This window comes from Chondrus crispus, genomic scaffold (assembly GCF_000350225.1).
Source record: "Chondrus crispus Stackhouse genomic scaffold, scaffold_212, whole genome shotgun sequence".
NCBI lineage: Eukaryota > Rhodophyta > Florideophyceae > Gigartinales > Gigartinaceae > Chondrus > Chondrus crispus.
The window spans coordinates 139,107-158,849 of record NW_005179086.1 but is presented as its reverse complement, the minus strand read 5'-3'; the positions used below and the strand labels follow the sequence as shown (position 1 = coordinate 158,849).

General features: G+C 49.5%; 7 protein-coding genes; 4 read left to right on the top strand and 3 right to left on the bottom strand.

Annotated features, from left to right (window-relative positions):
- Positions 1-25: 25 nt before the first annotated feature.
- CHC_T00004099001 (hypothetical protein) lies at positions 26-3,931 on the bottom strand. The gene is made up of 6 exons (XM_005715336.1): positions 3,742-3,931; positions 1,912-3,635; positions 1,481-1,566; positions 768-1,370; positions 524-683; positions 26-46 (listed from the first exon to the last, which is right to left on the bottom strand). The coding sequence occupies exons 1-6, from the start codon at positions 3,929-3,931 to the stop codon at positions 26-28; spliced, it is 2,784 nt and encodes a 927-aa protein (XP_005715393.1).
- Positions 3,932-6,641: 2,710 nt separating this feature from the next.
- On the top strand, positions 6,642-8,228 carry CHC_T00004098001 (hypothetical protein). The gene has a single exon (XM_005715335.1). The coding sequence runs from the start codon at positions 6,642-6,644 to the stop codon at positions 8,226-8,228; it is 1,587 nt and encodes a 528-aa protein (XP_005715392.1).
- Position 8,229: 1 nt separating this feature from the next.
- On the bottom strand, positions 8,230-8,469 carry CHC_T00004097001 (hypothetical protein). The gene has a single exon (XM_005715334.1). It carries the CDS (start codon positions 8,467-8,469, stop codon positions 8,230-8,232), a length of 240 nt encoding a protein of 79 aa, XP_005715391.1.
- Positions 8,470-8,564: 95 nt separating this feature from the next.
- Positions 8,565-9,794, top strand: CHC_T00004096001 (hypothetical protein). Its single transcript, XM_005715333.1, has one exon. The coding sequence runs from the start codon at positions 8,565-8,567 to the stop codon at positions 9,792-9,794; it is 1,230 nt and encodes a 409-aa protein (XP_005715390.1).
- Positions 9,795-9,822: 28 nt separating this feature from the next.
- Positions 9,823-10,731, bottom strand: CHC_T00004095001 (hypothetical protein). Its single transcript, XM_005715332.1, has one exon. The coding sequence runs from the start codon at positions 10,729-10,731 to the stop codon at positions 9,823-9,825; it is 909 nt and encodes a 302-aa protein (XP_005715389.1).
- Positions 10,732-12,629: 1,898 nt separating this feature from the next.
- On the top strand, positions 12,630-17,154 carry CHC_T00004094001 (hypothetical protein). XM_005715331.1 is given in 5 exon segments: positions 12,630-13,835; positions 14,322-14,534; positions 14,722-15,586; positions 15,688-15,845; positions 15,846-17,154. 4 exon segments carry the CDS (start codon positions 12,630-12,632, stop codon positions 15,843-15,845), a joined length of 2,442 nt encoding a protein of 813 aa, XP_005715388.1. The 3' UTR covers positions 15,846-17,154.
- Positions 17,155-17,538: 384 nt separating this feature from the next.
- Positions 17,539-19,267, top strand: CHC_T00004093001 (hypothetical protein). XM_005715330.1 is given in 4 exon segments: positions 17,539-17,563; positions 17,684-18,805; positions 18,943-19,025; positions 19,026-19,267. 3 exon segments carry the CDS (start codon positions 17,539-17,541, stop codon positions 19,023-19,025), a joined length of 1,230 nt encoding a protein of 409 aa, XP_005715387.1. The 3' UTR covers positions 19,026-19,267.
- The last annotated feature ends 476 nt before the right edge of the window (positions 19,268-19,743 follow it).

Below are 19,743 nucleotides of genomic sequence, written 5' to 3'. Positions count from 1 at the left end.
CAAATCTGGATGGAGGCGGCAATGCTCACTTGCCTCCAGCTATGTGCTCCAGCCGTGGAGTTTTTCTTGAATTTAAATCAAAAGTTTAATTTAAGAAAAGCCAGTTTCTTGATGTCCTGTGAGATATCTTGAAACGTTGTACACGTACACAAACTGCAAATGTTGGCTGCGATCTACAGTACCTAGACGGTAAACCTTATTCCGCGTCCAAGATCATCAGGCACGAACATAAAGCGAGCTATCAACAAGATCTTTGAAGATATTTGTTGCGCCTACAATTGGTGTAGATGATGCCTCACGAGTGAAGGATTACCTAAAAGGGTGACTGGTAATCTTTCTATACTGTGGCGAGTTTTGGAGCTGGAAGGAAGTGAGAAACAATAAAACTGCAAACGAAAAGGGTTCACAAACGAGAAGAGGTGTTGCAACTGTGGCAATAAGAACCGGATTTTAGGAGGGAGCAATAATTTTTCTGCAGCAGAGCATTGCATCGCTACGTTTGATTACACTGAGTAAACATAACTATATGCAGTAAACGCGCGACGAGACATTTGGCTAGACGCATATCCTTGATGCAGATGTGTAACCATTCAGAGTGTTCGATATATCGCCTTGTCTGTGGGAGAGATGCTCTTGACCTCATACTTTTGACAATGCAGCAGTTCATTCCGGCAAGGAATAAGCTCTTTGGGAGGCTCGGTATTGAATGCGGAGGCCATTTAGCAAGCGAAATCACTCAGCAAGATTCGAATTCGGAAATTGGTCACAAATGAGACTCACTCTCTTCCCCAGCAGTACTGTTCGGAATTGCAAACCCAGTCTGATTCGAAGCCACAGCGCCAACAACCCTGAAACTTGGCAAGTGTGTCAAGTTTTGTGCGGCGGGCTGCTGGTCTGCTGGAAGCGAGGGCCAGCGAATGCACATGATAGTTGTCTTCTCAAGGGCCGTCCACGAATGTTGGATATTTGGTCCCCAAATAACGTAGTCTCCTTGATTTTCCAGAATGACATAAGCATTTTCAAACTCCAGCCGATGCTTCCCACTAACAAGCACTGCCATGGAAGTAGCGAATTTGTTGGAAGCCCAACCTTCCTTCTTCGCTCCGGCAGGATGTTTGATCCATTTGGCCTCGATGTCGTTTGTGCGTTGGGCATTACCATTTGCAAAATGCCCCATCCACCATCCCTTGTGGAGGCGACCGTCCTCGGGTGCGCTTCCATAACTGACCGATGGTGGAAGCGGACCGGTGCCACCTGTGCGTAGATGATCACCGATGATGCGATGGTTTCCAGGAGTTGAGACCGGACACGGCCGAAACGTTAATATCGTAAGTCCAAGCAGAAGCAGAAGAAGACCAGCATAAGTTTCGCTGCGTGCCCGGATGGAAAGCGGATGAGCGCGAACTGCGTTCATGGTGTAGCCCATCCCTGTGATGCCCTCTGGTGGATAAGCGCCAGACAAAAGTGGAAAAAGGTTAACAGTACAGCTGAAAGATATGAGGTGTCATGCCGTATGCATACACTGCGCGTGTTGTTTTTGAGACGCAATCGGAAAGAGGGTCTTGACTTGTTAAGAACAGGAGAAGACAGATGGAGAGAAAGCAAAGCAAGCAAATGTCGCGTGTGAGAAGGTCCAAAGAACGGGTAGTCGTTGCAATTATTACATCAGTTAACTGTCGCGCTTTTCGCGATCCGGAGCGCTTTCAAGTCGGTGCGCTCACGGCGCGCGACTTGAGCGCGCTTGTCTGAATGCTTTCTCCGTTGATGTCTCTGCCCATACGAAAGCCATAGTCGTCAAGCGAAAAGGATCATGGTGAGTACAACTTCTCAAAATTTCCCCTACTCGCATCCGACGACACGCATCACCAATTTCTCACCCGTCGGTGTAACGCAAGATGCTGCTCGACTTACCTTAAGATCAAACATTTGACCGAACGCCAAATTGCAGAACTGGCAAAGAATCTTCTTCTCCTGATGAACGTTTTTCAAATGCCTGTTGAGACTTCCCTGTTGAGAGAAGGATTTGCCACATAACGGGCAAGATATCTTCTTCGTAAGAAACGAATGATCCGACAACTCTTCCGTGACAAGAGAACCGGGTAGCAACGCGTTCCCCGCTTTTGATCCAGATACCGCGCTAAACCCCAAACTCCGAGCTCGAGAACATGTGTGGGAGACTATCCCATCAATCGGTACTGGATTTTCGCAGGCAAGGCATGCTGAGCTCACATGACTACTCCTGCCAGAAATCACAGTCTCGTATTCTCGTGGGTGCCGTTTTTGCAAATCGAACATTTCTACAGGTGGTGCAATAGTCTCATCTGTTATCTTTGCTCCTTTCCATTCATGAGGGTCATCTTGAGTAGACTGCTCGGGTTTATCTTCGAACTGTTCCTCGACGCCGGCCTCAGCTACTTCATATCGCGCGTGCTCCAACTCCTGAAGCGCCCTGGTTGCTTTCAGACTTCCTGACCTTACCAAGCGAAAACCGTCAGCTACTTGTCGCAACGAATCTGCTTCATATCCGGTTGCAGGCCTGAAGAGTACCGCTCTGATGACAAAGCGACTCGGTCCAAGCTTGTAAGTTCTCGCAGGCGGCCCCATCTCTTGCATCACGTCTTGCCCCGTTACGACATGCGCCGTAACCTTCACATGTGAAATATGCTGAATCATATCAAGGCGCGAACGGATGTTGTGGTATGTGTCAATACCCGCTATTTGTACATCTTGTACAAGACGGGGTGGCCATACTGCGGACGAACGTTCATCTTTGTACTGAGCAAAGCGTTCCAATGCCTGGTGACTGCAATAGCAACCAAGAGATCCAGAAGCGATACACACTGGGCAGCGAGGTACCTCGATGAAACTCACTAGCGACCGCGGAACCAGCGGTGTAGGCCCCGCGGGAAAAACGTCTGTGAACAAGGCAAACGCTCCAGTGCATCCAGCAGCTCGCACAGGGAACGCTGGGTCCGGCGGGACGAGTATCTTGACCGTAACGATGAGGGCCCCGTCGTTCATCCATGAAAATTCAATGATATTGATCGAACGCGAGGAGCCCATATCAACAACCATGCGTCGGACATTGGTCTGGTAAGACGGTAACACATGGGCATCACGCGCAGCGGCAGGCCCAAGAGCGCAGATAAGGTGCTTGTGGTACGAAGTTGCCGCGACGACGGTACCACACATGAAGTGGGAGTAGGCGTGACTGGGAACGAACATTTCGCCCATGTCGAAGCTTTCAGACATATCTTCCCACTGCGGCGGGACGGAAAAGTTGCAGCAGAAGGCGATGCCTTGTGCAACTTTGACGGGCGACACGGCGGTGGTGCAAAAGGGTTCCGAGCGCATGAGCCAGTCGCGTAAGGGATCATGATGGAGGAAGTAGCGCCATAGGAAGGGAAACAACTCGGAGCCATCGGACATGTGATTGGGAGCCGGTTGCTCTCCGGGCGGTGTCAGGTGGGCAAGGTTGACCATCGTGTAACGGCAGCGAACAAGAATGCGGTTTCGGCTTGAAGAGTGATTTGGGAAAACAGTATCCCCAGAGTCACACAGGGAGCGCCCTTCCGCATACGCAAAAGCCAACGACAAGCGATGTTCCAAGCACTTCGTGAGGCTAGATAGCAATACTGTACTTAAACTTTGCTGTCACACCCGCAAGCAGTAAGGGTTCACTTGAAGTGGGGTAGCTGCAGTGAGGTTGAGGATTGGGAGACCCGTATTCCGATACAAAACGGTAGTACAGTACCAGATGAAGCAGAGATATTCTGTATCGCTGTCTACATGCGTCCAAGGATACGCAGAGTGTGAAACGGTTCTTGAAGGGCCTCAAACCTGTTCCGTGTGCTGCAATATGAGTACGATGTGCGGACAAAACGTGCCTCTTGAGGTGTTCCTTCCAGGGACCCCGCGCAGAAGTACACATACTGTGCTCTATCCAATGGTACTGTACACGTGCTAAAAACGTGGCCGCCCTCCGTCTGTCATATTTTCACACTTCGCTGCCGCACCTCTCTCTGCACCTTGCAAAGCTGCCGTGCCGCTGGCAGCAACCAGCAGCACCTTGTCACACATTACGAACCCTTCCAAAACAGGAATTTCGCTGAGTTCGCGTTCCCCCACCTGGGAGCACATCAATCCCGGTACAGTACCCTAATTTGCGACACACACAAGCCAGTTCCAACAAATTAGCTTCCAGTGCATAACATGTTACAGTCCGTGCCCAATACTGTACCAAGGGTACAGTATTGGGCACGGACTGTAACAGTACCAAGGGTACAGTATGCGGCGGCTGTAGGCTTCACGAATGCTCGCTCAGCTAATATGCTTTGAGTGATTCTCACAGACATGTTCCCATGCCCTGCACTGAGTGGCGAGGAGACTGCTGGAATTGTGCGCAGGGTGGGGCATAAGTATCTCTCTAAAAGGTCGCCCAGACTACTACCCGTGCCATCATACTCTAAAGTTACCAGATTGAGGTCTGTTTTCAGGCGACTGCTAGATTGACAACGTACTGCATCCGCTGCACGCCTCCCTGCCTCTCGTGTTCCTTAGTGGAATGCCTGAGTCGTCTCTTCACACGCTGTAGTTTGTTGTGACCTCGAAGTTGTTTTCCCAAAGATAGCCTGCAATTGGACTCGTAGCACAGTTCTCCCGAATTGGGCAAACGACGCGATAAGTTGCCGATATTGATGCGCCATTCCTGCTGTGAAAATGAATGGATACGGGTACAATTACGTGTAAAACGTTCATGGATGAAGGAAAAAATGATGCGCTTGATCCCTTTGAAGATCACCAAGGCTACTTTAATGGCTCCTATAAAATTAGCCTGCAGTGTTTAGACCGCTACACCTTACACACAAAGACGGTACGCAAACATCGCGCAAGCTGTATCTGACAGTACAGCCTGGTTGGCGGGCAGACGCATGTTGACTCGTGCCACATGCTCTTCTCCAATATCCCACTCGAAGCTCCAGGATGTGTTATCAATGTCTAGACCAGTGCCAGTCTTCAAATTGTTTCATTAAAACATACATAATCCTGGGAAGACTACTCTCAACAGGCTTAACGGATAGTGACATCGTACTGTCTGTCGCCAAAGGCACACACTCAAATATATCGAACTATTACAGAAATCCATGAGACGCTTCTCTGCCCACGCACGCAGCGCATTTTATCGCGTTGTTCGCTTCGCGCTTTGCCGTTTGATCTTGATCCATCTGGCAACATAGGCTATATCAAGCTTACGGCACCGTTGCAAGCATTTGCTACGACTGAAAGAGTAGCAACCCCTGCACTATCTTAAATGTACAGATGGCCCTCAGGAATGGAAGGATCCTGTCAAAGGACAAACGGGTTGAAAAAACACATAAAAGGCAGAAAATTCATTATGCATCGCAGAACCACCCCATCACTTGTGTCATTGCGATGTCTGCGGCCCCCTAAGACAAGTAGCAACAGGAAATACGGTAGTACAGTATCTCAAGTCATGCTAATGCGCCTGCATGCTAGGGATGGGCATAGCAGGTACTTTTGCCCCGGCTTTCTACGGTAGATGCATACACGTTTCAATGAAAATAGCATCAAAGATGTACAGCCCTTGCTCTCTTTCGATTAAACTGGGAATGACTGTTACCTTTTGATCAGGTCTATTCTAATCGGAGCGGCAGCGTGTCACACAAAGAGAATCTGGTAGCAGAAGGATTTCGTGTCTTAGCATCCCTCCACTCATGTCACATGTCAGATTCATGCAAAGACCGTGAAGAATTCGTGTGGGCCCTTTTTCAGTCTCTCATGTCTTCTCATGGGTTCCAAGTCCGTAGCTATGAAAGCTCTCAACCGGAAAAGCATCCTTGTCGTGAGTTGTTTTGATATATCATGTAATAATGGCAGGAACGCGCCGCAAATGCTGGATTAGACTACACTAATGTTAGCACTCGCTTCTGCTCAGAATATTCTGTCACGTCCATATTTAAGAGAAGTAAGAAGCGTCTACAAACAAGAAGTAGTTAAAACTTGCTATAGCTAAAAAAATAGGTTGGGAGTCTAGAAAAGCATCAGACATGTGTGGAATTTGGTGGGCGTTTAGTTGTTTTTTCCATTTCGTAGTGCAATCACAGCCGGGAATTGACTTCTGAATGGCACATTTCCCCTGGGCTTTCAGAAAAGCGCAGAGGAAACGTCGCACCTATATCACTCTTGACTCTTATTGAAGACTGTGTGATTCAGCCTGGTCTACATTAAATTGCTGGTGTTCTCAATCGCTTGACTGCACCACAAAAAGTCCTTTTTGCTGGGCAGTTGTAGCTGCCCCGGAGTTCATATTTGCAGACAGAGGAGGCAAGTATCACCTATTACTGCCTCCAGTTCGCCCAGCGATGGGCTCCGGTATTGTGCCCGAAAACATGTACAGTATGTGTTCTACTCTGTTGGGCACCTTCTCGCCCTAACCCCTCGCAAATTACTGAGCTATATTCGCGCAATTGGTTGAGCCTACTGTGCTCAGATGGATCGTTGAATTCTGTTTTGCAATTTTTGCGTCGCAGATTTCCACTTGACATTATCAATCCCGAAGGATGCGTTGTGACTTGGTAAAGATTTTGGGTGCGCGGCGCCCATGACGAGTCTGCCCGTACATGTCGCGACATGCAGAGACAGACGCTCTAAAGGCCGTGCTTAGCTTTCTCAACGTTGACCGTGAAGCGCTTGAATGTTATGGGGCCACGCCTCCCCGCGCGCTCCTCCTTTCTGGACCACCTGGAGTTGGAAAGACGAAGGCAGTCCATTTGGCAGCGGAGAAGTTGGCTCTGCCGGTCTTCACTGTTGTGCCGGGACAAAATGTGATTCAGCAACTGCATGATGCCTTCAGAGGCAATACACAACCTACAGACATTGAACAAGATCACGCTGCTGCCTCTTCACGAATTATATTCCTCGACGAAGTTGACGCGATTTGTCCGCTGCGATCCTTGTCAACCTCAACTTCGTCATCAAATACACGGATAACAAGCGTTTTGCTCTCCTTCATTGATCCCCCACCCGTACCACAGTCCATTGTGCATACGAAGTCTCCAGCAATTACATATGTTATTGCTGCTACGAACAGACCGAATGCAATCGACCCAACACTTCGCAGGCCAGGGCGCTTTGATCTAGAAGTCTCACTTCTTCCCCCCACCTTATCGGATCGTCTGAGCATTTTGTCGGCGCTTGAACCGAATGGCCATGGACTACATCTCCTCAAAATTGCAGAGCGAACCGCGGGTTATGTCCCTGCTGATTTAGATGCATTGTGCAAGTTTGCACACCAAATTCACGCCAGACAAACTTCTAAAGATTGCGAACCGGATCTCGAAGGTTACTACAAAAGCTTCGATTTAGCCCTCGCGAAGAGCAAGCCGTCAGTGCTGCGAGACAGTTTGGCGGTTGAGGTCCCTCGATGTACTTGGGATATGATCGGGGGCCTCGCGGACGTCAAAAGACGATTGAAGATGGCCGTCGAATGGCCCCTGCGCTATCCAGGCACCTTTCAACGGCTTGGTCTAAAGGCGCCTCGCGGGATTTTACTTTACGGACCACCAGGGTGTAGCAAAACAACTCTAGTCCGAGCGGCGGCGTCGGAGAGTCATGCAGTGTTTATGCGGATGAATGGAGCTGATGTATATTCATGCTACCTAGGAGAAGCTGAGCGTATTCTGAGAGAGGCTTTTGCATCAGCGCGAGCCGCTGCCCCTTGCATTTTATTCCTTGATGAGATAGACGCCATCGTTGGCAAGCGCTCAAGGGGTGGTGAGGGTCAGCCTGACGGAAATGGTGTACAGGAACGGGTTTTGACTACTTTACTGACGGAGATGGATGGTATTGTATCAGCATCTGGGGTGCTTGTCGTCGGCGCAACAAACCGTTTAGACCTCCTGGACGATGCCTTGTTGCGCCCCGGGCGGTTTGATGACATATTGCAAGTCGGCCTTCCTGATGAATCTGCGCGATTACAGATACTGCAAATACACTGCTCGAAACTGCCACTGGCCGACGATGTTCATCTTGCTGATATCGCGAAACGAGCGATAGGAAAGTCTGGTGCAGATTTGATGTCTGTGTGTAAGGAGGCAAGCCTTGCTGCGTTGCGGGAGCATTATCGAAAGGGTATTTCAAGTATAAAGGCTCCCGAATCGTCGCCATTTGTCGAGGTTAGAGCAAGACATTTCATGTCGTCACCTTGATTTACCCTAGAACACGAAGAGAGAAGTGAAGGTGAGTGCTGCTTCTAGCACCAATGGAAGCTGAGGCAGCTGGTGATGCATTGTATTTATTTGGATTCAGCGCGTCGACGAGCGTCCTTCGCCATCCCCTCAAGAACCCTCGCGACGTGAATGATGCAGTGGCTGCATTCGTGAAAAAGCCAGTGATCAATTTGTCCCAGATTTTTTGGCCCACGTGCGCACCACCGTTTATGAGCGTCATTCGTATGCATATCGGACCCGAGACGCCCTCTAAGTGAACGATGGAGTGTCCTTCCACTTCCTTGATACTGGCGGCTATGCTGGTATACATCTAAGATGCGAGGCCATTCACCTTCTCAACTCCAAGAAAGGATTGAAGAAGCATTGCTGGCCCGGCGAAGGCGAGGGCTTGTACGCGAGCTCCGAACGCCGTCTTCCACAGCGGTGGATTTTTCTTCCAACGACTACTTGGGTTTAGCGAGGCCAGGGCCTTTTCGAGACTTTCTTGGCAGTTTTATTGGGGTGTGTAGGGAGTCAAAGACCTCGGGCTCAACAGGATCTCGCCTACTCTCGGGCCAGTCCGAAGAAGTGATTAAGCTGGAAAATACAGCAGCTGAATTTCATGGATCTAAGAAGAGCCTGTTCTTTAACTCGGGTTATGATGCAAACCTTTCTTTGTTTTCCTGCTTGCCTGGGCCGGAAGATTCAATTGTCTATGACGAACTTATTCATGCATCCGTCCATGACGGCATGAGAATGAGCAGAGCAAATAGCAATGTTACACCCTTTCAACATAACAATACCCTTTCTCTGCGGAATGCGATACGGCGAGCCGCGGAAGACCACCGTGGGAGTGTTCTCGTATGCATTGAGACAGTATATTCCATGGATGGGGATATAGCTCCTTTGCGAAGAATACTCGAACTTTGCAAACAGCTCGCACTGGATCTGAAGAGGGAGATATACGTTATCGCGGATGAAGCACATGCTGGAGGTCTTTTTGGAGATAACGGAGAAGGCCTTGCTGTTGCTAAAGGATTGAACATGCATCCAAATCTTCTTGCTCGTGTCGTGACGTTTGGCAAAGCCTTTGGGGCACATGGCGCAGTAATTTTATCCACACCGTTACTGGTTGAATATCTGATCAACTACGCCCGTCCATTTATATATTCCACTGCCCTTCCTCCCCACAGTATTGCGATTGTTAGGGCAGCGTACGCCTTTGCGAAAACAACACCAGCGAGGCAGGCGAGAGAAACGTTGTGGGAGAGAGTTGAGTTTTTTGAAAGGATGGCACGCAAACATCTTCCCCGAGAAATTTCACAGCCGAGCAACGGATGCAGCCCAATTCAGGGATTTTTTGTACCGGGAAATAGACAGTGCATGGAACTCTCTCGTACGCTCAGGGCAAAGGGCTTTGATGTATATCCAATTCGATCACCAACAGTGCCACGGGGAACTGAGAGAATCCGGGTCATAGTTCATACTCACAATACAGAAGAGGAAATCCAGGACCTCATAAAGAGTATAGCGAATGCGCAAGCTCGGAGAAGCGCTTCACTGTAGGCATGTACTATTGAGACCGGTATCGTGTTTAGTGCCCGTGGGGTATCGCGTTGACGCTTAGATCGAAGGGGGAGGAGCCCATATTCTTGGCCTCTTTCGAAAAGAACACCTTCATTGTGTTGTTAAAGGCTGCTCGGGCGACATCTTCGTCCGCGATGCCTTTAGCCGCCGCAACAACCTCGCAAACTTGCCGAATCTGACAAGGCTCCGAACGTCCTTTCACGAGTGCTTCAGGAGAATATTTTTTCTTGTCTTTCGACGGCCATTTGCTTTTCACCCAAGACGAACCTGCATGAGTGGGTCTAATCTCACAATAAGGACAATCGGTCTCTAACATTATTCTATCCAGAGGAGTATCCTTGACAACTTGAATGTTAGCCTCAGTTTTCAAGGAACAGCCATTAATTCCGATGTACAGGTCTAGCGCGACGTAAGCCTTCATCTCCTGGATGGTTCCTGTAAAGGAGTGTACAACGCCTGTCGTAAATCTAGATCTATTATCCTTGATGATACGGAAAAAGTCTCCTTCTGTATTCCTGTCATGTAAAAACATTGGGAGACCCGTCCTCTCTGCTAATGAAAACTGGGCAATGAAGCCCGGTATTTGATCTTGGCGGGAACAAAATTTCGTCCTGTCGTAATCTAGACCACATTCGCCAATCGCAACAACTTTGTTTTTGCCCTCCTCTACTACAGCGAGAAGGTGTTCTATGTGTGCCCCTGGATTGTCCTTCATTTCTAGGGCCCTCGTGGGATGCACACCAACTGTGCAAAAAAGAGACGGTTCACTCTCGCTCAGTTGTAGCGCCTCCTGGGATTGCGCAAGGGTTCCCGCCGTGACCATTGTCTTGACGACTCCGGCGCTCTCCGAACGAGAAAGTATTGTTGAAAGATCGGCTTGGTGTCGTTCAGTTCCATTGTAAATTCCCTTGAACATTCCATCTGTCAGATTGGCAGCAATGTCTATGAAATGCATATTGCGGGATGAAACTTTGAAAGCGATGAACAAACGAGCTGAGCCGAATTGCTGTCTGACCTGATACATGCAGGACGAGAGATGAGTTGAGGACAGCACTGTGTCCCAATAAGCTTACCAAATGGGACTGAACGCAATCACAAACTCTCCAGTAAAAAAAGAAGCTAAATTTGAGCTGTCCACGTTCATTATGTCCCATTACTCTACCCTTGGGTAGTTCTGGACATGTTTTGCTTTTTGGGGAGGCAGCCATTCGCCCGTCTCGCTGCCGCACGAATAAATCCGGGCATGTTAAGCTAGCCATCTAACAGGGCTGCCCCAAGCAGGTGATGAGAGATCTCAACCTGATATCGAATTCAAAGGCAAGCCCACAATTTCTGCCTTGTATTTCGTCTGCTGAATCGCCAAGGGTTCCGAGGCGTAGCCTCCTACTGTACTGTACCATAGTGCAACTGGAAATTGCTTACGGAATTCAAGTCAGTCTGAGACCCGGTCAGTCGTTGTGGACAACATTTTGCCACCGCCGTTTCAGATTTTGACTTGTTACTATGAGACATCCGTTGTGTTTGTGTGATTGAGGTGAAAATATGTATGCATTCACATTGGCGGGAATTCTGCTGGTAGCAAGGATGGGGAATGTGATTTTTAGTAGTCCGCCCACACAGGCAATTTTGCTCCTCCTTAAACATCGCCCCCACTGCCAAAAAAACTTTTAGACCTGGAGCTCAAAAGTGATTACATACCGTGAATGGTCTTCTTTGTGTAGACGAGATGTGTTCAGACGGACAGAAGAACCAGATACTGCACTACAAATAACCCACGGATTGGGCAATACCTTTGATCAATCGAGATAGTAGGAGATAGTGGAAGAATTTTCGAGATAGTGTGCACTCGCTCAACATCTGTCGATCTGCATCCAGCATCTTACCAAGCAGCAGTTGATAAGCGGAAGGATGTCGAGACTCTTCGCACCGCTCATTGCCGATTGCCACGGAAATACCCTGCTTGCAGGTTCCTAATGACGAATAGAGTGAACAGGGCTGGAATGCTGGGGAGTGGAGTGCCTTGATGCATGTGCACTGGTCTTGAGGTCTGCGAAACCCAGAGTAGTGCAACAACCATTCACTTTTCGAAAAAGAGATGAGGTGTTCATGATGATATCGAAGAGTACCCCTCTGCTGAAGCATGGCATAATGACGCCACGCTAGGCGATGTAATGGCATCGAAGGCCAAGGTGACGCCAATGAGAACTGTAAGTGTGCCACTGTAGAATCCATTCCGTCAGCATTGCTGAAGCAAGTAGCATTCTAACACAACAGCGGTACTGCGCTATACAGGTAGATTGAATCAACTCAGATGACCTCCATCCACTGAACCTCAAGCACAGAAAATTCCTCTTTAAATATATTACAGCGATGGAGTGAACAAAGACGTATTTCTTCTTATTGACTGTAACAAGGCTGTTGCCTTGGAGAGAAGCAAATCCTACGAGTAGAGCTATTCCCATTTACACAAGGATTTGTCCAGTACTTGTTGCAGTGTCTTGTGCTGGAATTTCCATCTTCTTGACTGTGTCTACTCCTACAGAGCCTTCTTCAACAACGTGCAACACAACGTGCAAGAATGGACGTCCTTGATTAGTCATGTACTGCAGGACAATTCACGTCAGTCATAGATGCTTTCTCTAAGTCTTCTTCTTCACACTTTCTGCAAAGCAGCCGGCACGCTTTGGTACTTAAAGATGAATACTAAGAGAGAGAGAAACATTTGCCTCTTACCATCTCCCACACCGCCCTTGCCAACTAGCTATTACTCCAACACTACACAAGCTATTTTTAGGCCCGATCTCATTCTCTACCATGGCAAAGACTGTCAGCTTGAGGTCTCGACTGGTTTCAACTCTTGAAGCAAGACGGGACAAGGGGCTTTACTTCGAACTTCGCGCACCTGAGGAATCCGCCATCGATTTTGCCTCAAATGACTACCTCGGCAGCAACCAGCCAGGCAGTCCGTTTCAAAAGTACCTGGAACAGACGAGGCTCAGAGGCGATGAGTTGCCCACGTGCTCGACAGGATCGCGACTCATGACCGGCCATACCAAAGCTATTGAACGGTTTGAAGTATTGGCGGCCAAGCTTCATGGCGCCGAGGCTGCCCTTCTCTTCAATTCTGGGTATGACGCTAATCTTTCCCTCCTAGGCACGTTACCGGGACCTGATGATTGTTTTGTTTTTGATGAATTCGTTCATGCATCTGCACATGACGGGATGCGTTTGAGCCGAGCGAGGTCGAACCTCTACTGCTTCGATCATAGCAACATTAGCTCAATGACTGAGAACATTATTCGGGCAACCAAGGAGCATTCCGGAACAATTTTTGTTTGTGTTGAGACTGCCTACTCTATGGATGGAGATGTTGCGCCGCTGACGGAAATGCTCGAAAAGTGTCGCACTCTGATGCAAGAACTGGGAAGGGACGTTTTCTTGATCGCAGATGAAGCACATTCCGCGGGATTGTTCGGAGAAAATGGAGCAGGTTTTGTGTCCGCGCTCAAGATGAACACCCACCCGAATCTGATTGGAAGGCTCGTCACCTTCGGGAAAGCTTTCGCTGCACACGGTTCTGTCATCCTTGGACCTAAGCTCGTCATCCGCTATCTTATCAATCATAGTCGACCGTTCCTCTTCTCTGCGGCGTTGCCTCCGAAGCTAATTACGGCTATGACTGGAGCCTATCAATTTGCGTTTTCCAAGGAAGCCGAGGATGCGAGGAAGTTGGTTTGGGAGCGTGTGGCATTCTTCAACCGCACGGCTGCGAAATACCTACCTGCTGAGATGCTTCCGAAGACAAATGGAGAAAGCGCAGTTCAGGTCATCCTTGTGCCTGGTGTAAGGCCTTGTATTCAAGTCTGTGATCGTTTAGTAGAAAATGGATTCAACGTTTACCCCGTCGGTCCTCCTGCTGTTCCTGCCGGTGGGGAGCGGCTCCGTTGCGTAATCCACGCCCACAATAGTGAGCAAGATATTGAGAGGTTCCTTCAGGCGGTGGCCAAAGCAAAGGCGATGGTAGACTCTCGCCTTTAGTTGCATTTCCGTAGCATGAGTCTTGTTCTCTCATGACGGAAGCATGTAATGCCAACCCCCTGTGGCAGGCATCGTCGTGGAGTCAACGGGCTCGTTTTTTGTAGCTTGTTTCAATAGTTCTCCTGAATGTTAGAGACATAGTCGGCTTCCCTATGCATGCTTCTAGAGCATGCAAACATTTTTGATCATACCACGCAACGTTTGATTAGCGTTTGGGTTATCCTGCGTAGTAAAACTTGTTCCTTCGATTTGAAAATGTCACCCCGATTTGCATCTGACAAATTCCTCATTTGGCGGTAGTATCCCAAACTTCCCGTGTGTATCAATTGAACCGGTTCCGCATTGCGTTTTAAACCAAGTCGTTCAGGAAATACACTGCATTGCACACTCGATATGGAACAAAGACTTTTCATTGGAGTGATAATTTATAAGCGGCGCACTGCGGCATTTGACATTGCAGGTCCTTAGCATGGCCCTTCGTCATCATCATGCATTTCGTCTCGCAAGAGAGCCCTCTCTTCAATGATATTTATCCTTTCCCTTCGTTATGGTTGCGACTACCCAAAAAACTGTTCGTGTAGGGAATACCTGTTCAGCACATATCTTATCAAGATGTACCCTCCTCTCAGAAATGCTGTGTGGAACATCCAGCAGCGACTCAGTGCACACAAATGTTTTGAGGTTGAATAATACAGAATTATTTGACCATCCAATTTTTGAACCAAAATAGGTCGATATGTGGAGATCCAGCGCCATGGCACCAACTGTTGCTTTAGCCATCCGGCGATAGGCCTGTTTCGTGCCGAGGTGATCGGCAGCATTGCTCCCTGAAACGCCAGAGTCGCGTTCGTTGGGAGGATGAGAGTAGCCCGCTCTTATTTCTTTTGAGCCGGTAACTTTGCGTCTCGATCCGAAGATGCGTGCTCTCCCGAGGTTGGCAATGTCGCTCCGGCATTACTCGAGCTACGCAAAGAAAACACGACCGGTGCTGCCCAGAACGACCGATGCCGCCGCGTTCACCAATCCGTGTGAAGTTGAAAGATACTTGCATTCAGTAAAAAATACGCTACCTCTCAGAGCTCAACAAATGTTAGATGATGGCGTGCTACACCAGTGCAATCCGAGCGGTCAGACATGGAACGGAAGAGAAGTTCTCGAAGCATACATCGGACAATGTCAAGATGCGGAAGAGCGGCAAGAGGCTGTCGTTTGTTTTTCAATTCTTTTGAGTCGATACCGTCTCTCTCTAACATGTTGCCAGAAATGCCTATATCCGATGGAGAGGTGCATCTGCGATTGCGTGAGAAGAGTTGTACCTCGTCATCACCTTTGGTTATTCCAACATGCCGGAGAGTATGGGAGAAACAACAATACAGGGAGCTTGCTCTGCTTGATGGCAGGAGCCCAACGGGCAATTCGAGGTATTCGGGAGCAACAAAAGCGGATGTTGGATCATATTGAACGGAATCGCACGTCAACAGTGATTTTGTTTCCGAACAAGAGCTCTACTACCCTTGATGAGTACAGGCGAGACCGAGTTGTTAGCATGGGTTCCAAGGGGGAAGGACCGTTGACTCTTGTGCTTCTGGATGGTACTTCGCGGCAAGCGAAGAATTTTGACAGGTTCATGCCCAGCGATATCCCGCGAGTTCGCATCAGGGAGACCAGCGTGCGTTCATGGCTTGATCCGATTCGTCGACAGACAGAAGAGCATCGCGTGTGTACTGCACAAGGTTCGTTAGTACGTCTTTGTGATGGATTGCTACATTGTGTTTGTATATGAGGCTCTAACAAATATTTTTCATGTTCCTCATCTGCGTTATAATCTGTACAGCGGCCGCAATGATACTGAGTGAGCTTGGGGATGAAGACACGAGCGAGGCCATTGAGAGTGCAGTGAGAAGCGTGCTAAAGATTGCTGAAATGAGGCGATACGCTGTTTCATTGAGCTACAGGAAGGAAAAGCGCTACCCCTCGAATCTTTTCGGATGACTTGGATCCAGCGCAGGCAATGTCCGGAAGTTGTGTTTGTCCTCACTTCTAGAGCATGGGGGCGTCAGTCGCAACGGCATCCGGGAAGGAATTCACAGGATGAATGATGAGCTCAGAGCACCGCACCATGACATGCGAAAGATGGTTGATAGTGCGTGCCATTATGGTGCTTGTGGGACAAATTCACTGTAATGAAAGTTCTCTTTTGTTATTTTTAGGGAGGTATGGCCATGAAAATATCTGGCTGAAGGCCGTCACACGGAACTGACCAGGTCGCCTTTGGGCGTGAGCGTTGGTGTCAAAGGGAGAGAGAGGACCTCCACGCTAACCGGGCACATTTGAAAAGAGCCGCCGGTTTTTGCGAAAGAAGAACAGAAACATGCGCAGAGGCGAAACAGGGTCATGCCCGTGGGGCACGCTTGGAGTGAAGCGGACGGCGTCTGCGGACGAGGTACGCGAGGCGTACCGCAAAATGGCATTCAAGTAGGTTAAGGACAGGGCTTGCGATTCAAGTGGCAAATAAGAAAGAGAATCCAGAGCCATGTCTTACTTATTCTTTATGGCACGCGTTGATATCATGCGGGTTTTACGTTAGGTGGCATCCTGATCTGAACCGAGGGACAGCAGAAGCCGGACGACGTTTTCAAGTAGTGACTGAAGCATTTCATGAGATCAAACGTATACACGCAACAGACGAGGGCAATCGAGCGCGATTTGGGACTCATTATGGAACAGCGTCAGGGCCAAGGCAACACACAAACTACAATTATCGTCAAAGCTCTCGTTCTACTTCGTATGACTTTCGCCAGAGAGGAACAAATGCTGGGGGGATGCGAAGTGGGTATGCGGAAGAGGAAGCTTTCAGGAGATGGGGTAGAGGGGTGAGACATGACAATCTGCACATGATCAGATCAAGACTGAGAATGTTTGAATCGCTCGGGATGGGGTTGGGCCTGTTCGCGGCAGCTGTAGCAGTAAGCGTCGGATATGTAGGAACGGAAGTTGTATGGCGGTCCGTAAATCGAGGCAAGTCATTTGAAGAGTTGGTGGAAGAAATGCAAGGTAAAGCAGGCCAGAAGACCAGGGTGGGTCGGAGAATGAGACGAGGAGGGAAGAATGCGGAGGGGAAGAATGCGGAGGGTGTAGATGATGTGAGTAGTTAACGCGGACCGAGGGCGCGGAGGGGTTTGCGTTTGGGACTTGATGAGCTGACGGAAGACGAGCAGCGAGAGTATCCTTCGGTAGGGTACCACCGCGGTAAATTTTGGGCGACGGAACGAAGAGCGGTAGGGTAAAATTAGAGGGCATCTTTTTGAGTACAGAGGGTACCTCCTCAATAGTGCAGTTTTGATTAGTGCAAACCGTCAATAGTGCAGGTCAAAGCCGCTTGTCACGACATTCGACACGTGTGCAGCGTACATTTCTTCAAGTAAAGCTACGCTGTAAAAGTGACTGACGAGATCTTCCCTGAAGTAGTGGAATACGCCAATAGTGCAGTATTTCACCGCGTGGCACGGTACTGCACTATTGAGCGGTACGGACTGTAGAAGGTATCTGTGTCTGTATCTGTGCAGCACGCATTGTTCAGATCTATACACACGGTGGTACAGGACAGTGGTGTGGAGTGCAAGATAGCGAGGGTGTAAATGCGGACGGACTTACAGAGGAAGGGAGAAAATGATCTGCTGAGGAAATGAAGGATGGTCAAATTGACGGAGGTATGATATGATGACGTGGTGACGTTGGGAAACAATGCTTTGCGGAAAATTTTCGAACGCTTTCGTCTTGTAGAGTCCTTTGTCATACCCGAGGGTCAGGGCTAATACTCTTTCGCTGAGCAAGTTGCGCCAACCGTGTCGGGGCCTGCGCCTCCCGTCCACCCTGCACCGCGTCCTGTGTCGTGCTGTACAATCCTGTGCCCTCACCAACACCCTTCAAACAAGCCTTTCAAAACCATTACCGCATCGTCTCTCCGCACCCCTACACTCCTCCACCCCTTCCCCCTCCACCTTTCCCTTCACCCACCCCCTCCCTCGCCACCCACCCCGCCTTCTGTCCCCCGACATATCCCCCGATGAACGCCGCAGCAGATACAGCCGCGGCCTCGCTCACCCCCTCCACAGACTCCTTCGCCTCCGCCACCGAGCGACAGCTCCTCGAGGACCTCGCTTCAATCATCAACGAGCGTCGCGACATCCTCGCCGCTGTCACCGCCCCATGCTCTCCAGACCTCGCCCTCCTCCACCAGGACCTGCGCAAGAGGCTCCAGTCCGCCGCAGATCTCCGCGATTATAAGCTCGCCAACCTCCGCGCCAACTTCGACGTTGACTGCCAGCAGGCCTGGAACGACTTCCAACGCGCCAAGAAGGATCTCCGAACTGACATCCTCAACGTCGCCGTTGACCGCAGACGGAGAATCGATGCCATCCGCGCTTCAGGTATGTCGTCTGCACGCCATGTGCCCTGCTCCACTTTCTCGCCTCGCCTGTATTTCACCTCGCTGACATTCTCTTTCTCCCTCTCATCTCACACTCCTACAGCCGTCGCCAAGAGGAAGAAGCGCCGCAGTAGCGTCGGCACGGAGCGCCTGGCCAAGCGGCTGCGCGCAGATGGAAACCGCCTCTTCCTTGCCTCGCTCGAAAAGCAGGGCATGCTCCGAGTCGCCGCCACTCCAGACGAAGTCAACAACGACCTCGCCCTCATCTTGCACGGCATGGATTCCCAACGTGCTAGTGGTCCCTCCCGTATCGGCGTCGATCGCCCCCAAGATCTCTCCGTCCGTGGAGTGGACAGGATTCATTCATCGAGAGGCATATTGCACTACCATGACATCACCTACGAGAAGGGCGATCGCGTCGCCATATTCGGACAACTTCGACCGAATGGGACCCGGGGACCCAGGTACGCGGGAATTATTCTTGCCGTTAGTTCGAAGGAACTTCATATTAAGACGGATGATGGTAATGTATTGCACCGCTTTCGCAACTGTTGAGGGGTATATGTAATGTCTGTGCGTGTGTGGTGAGTTACTAACGATTCAGTGTTTCTTGTATGCAATGTCCGACTTCTGAAACGAAAACGGGTGATTGACGAACAGGTTTCCCGCACCGCGTATATGTGACTCATCTTCGAAATGGACGCCTCGCAATGAAGCCAGCCACGGAAGTGGCAGCCTCATAGCAAGCCTATTCGTTTACGGGCTAATCTACGTGCAGCCGTCGTGTGATGGTTCCTAGACTTCCGTTTCTTCATGATGATCCCAAGCAGCATCCTTCTAACAACAACGTACTCGTCGTTCCGCAAGAGTGCTTTGTAGGCCAGGCACTGTGGTAACAAAATGTCTAACCAGTCCAGTCGTATATCCCAATTTCCCGTATCCTTTCAAAGTAAAGAAGATGTACATATCCTAGTTCATAAGTCAACAGCTGAACCTAGGTGACCATCTAGAAATCTAACTAGTCAGCGATAGTAACCACTGAATCCTTCTCGCACTGTTTGATGCCGGGGACGAAGGAAAGCATACCGCAAGTATCGTGCGAGCCATGGATCAGTAGAACGCCAATGTGAGGATGAGTCTTCTTGACGATGCCAACCCAAGGATGATGCGGGTCGTCGTTTTGACGCTTGATCGCCCTCGCCACTGAGTGAATGTCTGCACCACGCTCGACGACAGCAATGAAGGTGTCGGGCGTCGGTTCCGTCGCCGGAATTGATACTGCTAGTGTTAATAGGACAAGAAGTTGAACGAGGAATAGTGCTAGATACATGATGGGTGGTGATGCTGAGCGAGGGAAGTAGATGAGTTGTTTCAACAATTAACTGAACTGAATTGACTGTGATGAAAGCTGTGATCGTCGCTGAAGTTGTGTCGATACCAAAGTAAAGGATGCCGCGCTTT